A 6,000-nucleotide genomic window follows, 5' to 3' on the forward strand; every position below is an offset into this window, starting at 1 on the left:
CCCTTAGTCCTGACGCTATTCCCAAGTCGGCATTTGTCACCCTGTTCGGCTTATTCCAGTTTCGAGTTATGCCATTCGAGATGAAGGATGCCCCGGCGACCTTCCAAAGGCTGGCTGACCGGCTTCTGGATGGTCTCCAGGACTATGCTTGTGCCTACCTGGACGACATCGCCATCTACAGTGCGACATGGGAAGAGCATCTAAATCACCTAGAGACAGTATTGGACAGGATCCACCAGGCCGGAATCACCCTGAACCCAAACAAGTGTCACGTGGGCAAAGCAGAGGTTCAGTATTTAGGGCATTGGGTGGGAAGTGGGAAACCGCGACCAGAACCAGCCAAGATTGAGGCCATAGCCAAATGGCCCACCCCACGTACTAAAAGCCAGGTCATGGCGTTTCTAGGGACAGCGGGGTATTACAGGAAATTCGTTCCCAATTACAGCAGCGTAGCCAAGCCCCTCACTGATCTGACCCGTAAGAACCAACCCCGCCAGGTAACCTGGACCCCAGAGTGTGAGGAAGCCTTCCGCCAACTAAAGGACGCCCTCACCAATACCCCTGTATTGGCCGCACCCGATCCAACTAAACATTTCCTTGTTCACACAGACGCTTCTATGTTTGGATTGGGGGCAGTACTGAGCCAAGTCGGGCCGGACGGCCAAGAACACCCGGTAGCTTACCCGAGTCGGAAACTACTGCCCCGTGAAGTAAGCTATGCGGCCATCGAGAAGGAGTGCCTGGCGGTAGTATGGGCACTCAAAAAGTTGCAACCATATTTGTATGGATGACAGTTTTCCCTCCTAACGGACCATAATCCCCTAGTCTGGCTTAATCAGGTCTCCGGAGACAACACCAGATTGCTGCGGTGGAGTTTAGCCCTACAACCTCTGTACTTCACCATCCACTACCAACCCGGCAAACAAAACGGTAACGCCGATGGACTAAGTCGACAAACAGAACTTGTACCAATCCCATAAACTTCGGTCATCCCCAAACCGATCCGTTAAGGATCAGACTGTGTATGCCGATCGTGTCGCTGAAAAGGGGAGCAATGTAACGGAACCATCCAACACCCAGAATATGTTGTGCAGTTATATGTACAGGTCCTTCTCAAAAAATTAGCATATAGTGTTAAATTTCATTATTTACCATAATGTAATGATTACAATTAAACTTTCATATATAATAGATTCATTATCCACCAACTGAAATTTGTCACGTCTTTTATTGTTTTAATACTGATGATTTTGGCATACAACTCCTGATAACCCAAAAAACCTGTCTCAATAAATTAGCATATCAAGAAAAGGTTCTCTAAACGACCTATTACCCTAATCTTCTGAATCAACTAATTAACTCTAAACACATGCAAAAGATACCTGAGGCTTTTATAAACTCCCTGCCTGGTTCATTACTCAAAACCCCCATCATGGGTAAGACTAGCGACCTGACAGATGTCAAGAAGGCCATCATTGACACCCTCAAGCAAGAGGGTAAGACCCAGAAAGAAATTTCTCAACAAATAGGCTGTTCCCAGAGTGCTGTATCAAGGCACCTCAATGGTAAGTCTGTTGGAAGGAAACAATGTGGCAGAAAACGCTGTACAACGAGAAGAGGAGACCGGACCCTGAGGAAGATTGTGGAGAAGGACCGATTCCAGACCTTGGGGAACCTGAGGAAGCAGTGGACTGAGTCTGGTGTGGAAACATCCAGAGCCACCGTGCACAGGCGTGTGCAGGAAATAGGCTACAGGTGCCGAAATGGGCTACAGAGAAGCAGCACTGGACTGTTGCTAAGTGGTCCCAAGTACTTTTTTCTGATGAAAGCAAATTTTGCATGTCATTCGGAAATCAAGGTGCCAGAGTCTGGAGGAAGACTGGGGAGAAGGAAATGCCAAAATGCCTGAAGTCCAGTGTCAAGTACCCACAGTCAGTGATGGTGTGGGGTGCCATGTCAGCTGCTGGTGTTGGTCCACTGTGTTTCATCAAGGGCAGGGTCAATGCAGCTAGCTATCAGGAGATTTTGGAGCACTTCATGCTTCCATCGGCTAAAATGCTTTATGGAGATGAAGATTTCATTTTTCAGCACGACCTGGCACCTGCTCACAGTGCCAAAACCACTGGTAAATGGTTTACTGACCATGGTATTACTGTGCTCAATTGGCCTGCCAACTCTCCTGACCTGAACCCCATAGAGAATCTGTGGGATATTGTGAAGAGAAAGTTGAGAGACGCAAGACCCAACACTCTGGATGAGCTTAAGGCCGCTATTGAAGCATCCTGGGCCTCCATAACATCTCAGCAGTGTCACAGGCTGATTGCCTCCATGCCACGCCGCATTGAAGCAGTCATTTCTGCCAAAGGATTCCCGACCAAGTATTGAGTGCATAACTGAACATTATTATTTGATGGTTTTTTTGTTTGTTATTAAAAAACACTTTTATTTGATTGGATGGGTGAAATATGCTAATTTATTGAGACAGGATTTTTGGGTTATCAGGAGTTGTATGCCAAAATCATCAGTATTAAAACAATAAAAGACGTGACAAATTTCAGTTGGTGGATAATGAATCTATAATATATGAAAGTTTAATTGTAATCATTACATTATGGTAAATAATGAAATTTAACACTATATGCTAATTTTTTGAGAAGGACCTGTATGTATAATAGGTTCTATGTGAGATGAATGTCCCTAATGCATCAGCCCACAGGCTGCGCCCCTGGGCAGAGGGGACACGATATTCCCCTTTTGTCCGCCCCCCACCTTTGTAATTCCCACAGTAAATATCGGCAGGCTCCGGCCACCTGTGGCTATTGTAATGTATGTCTGGCCTGCCGCTTTTCTATTGGCCTGCCCTCTGTATCTGTGTTATATATTCTGTGACCTGTGAGTAAAGAGTTGTCAGACTGGAACTACGTGGAGAAGCAGTGATCTTTTATATGCGCCCATGTAATCAAGGAATTCCAACCAGTATCCTTCATTCAGACTCCAGCCAAAGCAGAGTGGACCTCCGGAAACACGGGGTGGTACTCCACTGGGAGTAAAAGTTGCCAAGGAAGATTGCACTTCCTGTTTTAAGAGAGAGCGTATTTCATCAAATAGAGATGGTTGCTCGGCTTTCACTATCCTGTCAGTGCACGCATATTCCTCACTGTAATGAGAGAGACAATGTGATCGCTCACATAGGACCTGCTGCCGGCGCAGAGAGGAGACATCGCAGGAGCTGGGTGAGTATTTCCCAGCAGGCAAGCAGGGGGACGCACAGAGGATGGGAGGCGGGAGGGGACGCACAAACTTTATTTTTAAGGGAAAATAAAAAAATAAAAAAAAATGATTTTTCATTCCTTCTCTCCAGCGAACGCTGCTGGGGAGAGGGGGGAACGAACGAATACCGGCTTCAGCACCACACGCAGCAGGGACAGCGCTTAACTGTAGCGCTGTCTCTCCTGCGGGCGGTATGTGCACATGGAGGAGAGTGTACACTGTTCTCCATGTGCTGTCCGTACTGTGGTCCATGCTGCCGGTAAAAAACGGACATGTCTACGTGTTTTGCACACGGACACACGGTCCATGTGAAAACATGCACAGGTGGAGAAACACATAGATCCTAATCTGTCTACGTGTGTCAGTGTCTCCGGTACGTGAGAAAACTGTCACAACACGTACCGGAGACACTGATGTGTGAAAGAGGCCTTACTGTTTGCGTTCCTCCATCTCTACTTGTAAGCACCATTTTGAGCCATGCCAGCATCAATGGAGCATGTTATCTCCTAATCTCAGCCAGCTTCAGTGAAGTTCTTGCCATACATTACCGGTCAGTCTCCAGGCCAATAAGGCTACTTTCACATATCAGTTTTTCGCAGTCAGGCTTAATCCGGTGAATTTTGAAAAAAACGGATCCATCGCAAACTGAAAAACTGATGCGATGGATCCGTTTTTTCACCTGAGACAGAGAGCGAGAAAGAAAGACCAGAATGGAAAAAAGCATGCTCAGTTTAGAAAAACGGAATCCGTGGCCGGATTCCCCATCATTTGACGGATTCGGCGCAAAAGGCTTCCGTTCTAACAAACGCCAGATCCGTCGCTGTCCGTTTTTCCGACAGACACAAAAAATGTTAGTATGTCAGTTTTCTCCGGCTGCCGGAAAAGCAATTTTCGACGGATCCGGCGAAAAATGGATGAAATGTGAGGCCATTCTTCGCAATCCATCCGTCTTTTTCAAAATTCGCCAGAATGTGCCTGATGGCAAAAAACTGATGTGTAAAAGTAGACTAAGATGTAAAGAAAAGTGTTACTATCACAAGAATGACTACAACATTTTTTAGAAGCAGTAGACTTACTGTAATTGGATTTTTTTTTTTTTTATATGAACAATATCTAAGAAAATGAGAATAACACTTTAAGGGGTTGCTTGCATTCAGTTAATTGTTGTCCCATGACTCCATTGCTACTCTGATCTGTTTGGTTGCAGCAGTGACATCATGTACAGACCACTGCAGCCAAACACTGATTAGCAGCTCCGTTGTCAGTATGTCAGCGTTGGAGGGAAACAACAGAGACCAAGGCATTCGAGCAGACTCAGCGATGGGCCAGGAAGGTTATTTATTTACACTGAACTCCACCTGAGGATTATAATTTGCTGAAACCCCATATAGAGGAATTTAAAACCTCTCACGGGGAAAGCTGTGAAATGTTTAAATATTTTGGTCCAGATTCACTTTTTTTTCCTCTGTGGAAAAGTTGTAACATTTTTGGCATCTACATGTTTTGCAACTTTGGCGTGTTTTCACACCATTTTCTTCCAGTTCCCAGAAAAGCGGGCGGGAGGTGACAGGAGACTTGTGGGGAGGCGCAGGCCACCTGCCACTCACTGTGAGGAACCAAAGGCCTTGCTGCTGCCCATTAGTCAGAGACACTTTGCAACATAGTGATACAAATAGAAAACAAATTGTTGCCACTGCCGAGTCTGACACACTATCTGCATGGCGTCTTCACACAGCGATTTCTGGAGACCTCCTCCTGCGTTTATCGTGCTGTGTCTTTCCAGCAGGATGCGTGTGGTCAGGAGGGACAGATAATAAGTGCATTGAATAACCAAGCACCACTTGTATGAAGCCATGACATTACATAGGTCGGTCACGGTCCGCCATGTCTCCCTGCTCCCCGGCGCTCACCTCACGGATGTCCGCGCACATCTCTTGATAACCCCCTCGAATCCGCAGTCGCTTCTCGTCATAGGATGTCGCCTGCAGGCGACGGTCATACAGGAAAACAGTCAGTGTGTGACTTGTGCCGCCGCCGCCATTGTACTGCTCCTCAGACGAGTCGTACACTGCCGCCATCTCTCCGACACCACCGACGGCCGTAAGAGACAACCTCAGCCCCGTGCTTGTTCACCACAATCCCCGGGCTTCACTTCAAACCTGGGCCCGTGATGTCACATCCGCCTGCTAGAAGCGGGAAGTTCCGAGAGTGACCCGGAGGCTTTGTGTGAACGCGCCTGGCCCTTGGGGACACGGTGTGGGGTGAGGTAGAGCCAGGAGTACAGTGCGTCCTCGGCGGGAGAGCTTCTCCTCGGCCTCACGCACGATTCTGAGCAACTGCCCAGAGCAGCCAATCAGATCGCTGCTTTCATGTTACCTCAGGCAGGACTGTAGGCTACAGGCTGGTTCCGACAGTGCATACAAGTCTATTGTGACCGGTGTTCATCAGTGTTACTAGCGTTTGGGTGCAGCGTATTTTCACAGCGTCCAAAATCCTGCGTTCAGAGCAGCAAGTGCAGTGACTAGGATTCCTAGAAAATTCACGCCCACTGTGCTTCTTTTTTACAGATCTCTCCATCCAAGCCGCAGCATGTTAATTTCTCTTGTGCGAGTGCTCAGACGTCTCTATTTTTCCTATAGACTTGCGTTAGATGCAGAAAATCTGCAGTTAAAAAAGCAATTGTGTTGTATGTGTGTTTTTAGTCTGTGGTTTAACCTAATAAATGTACAA

At 47.1% G+C, this 6,000-nt stretch overlaps 1 protein-coding gene across 1 annotated transcript in view; it reads right to left on the minus strand.

Annotated features, from left to right (window-relative positions):
* SMCHD1 (structural maintenance of chromosomes flexible hinge domain containing 1) overlaps positions 1-5,786 on the minus strand; it is a 457,067-nt gene extending 451,281 nt beyond the window's left edge. Inside the window, exon 1 of the mRNA XM_069731150.1 lies at positions 5,181-5,786. Within this exon, the coding sequence (XP_069587251.1) occupies positions 5,181-5,348 (168 nt within the window). The 5' untranslated portion in view covers positions 5,349-5,786. The remainder of the gene's footprint in view (positions 1-5,180) is intronic.
* Positions 5,787-6,000: the final 214 nt, after the last annotated feature.

The sequence above is a fragment of the Ranitomeya imitator genome, chromosome 6 (assembly GCF_032444005.1).
Source record: "Ranitomeya imitator isolate aRanImi1 chromosome 6, aRanImi1.pri, whole genome shotgun sequence".
Taxonomy (NCBI): Eukaryota; Metazoa; Chordata; class Amphibia; order Anura; family Dendrobatidae; genus Ranitomeya; species Ranitomeya imitator.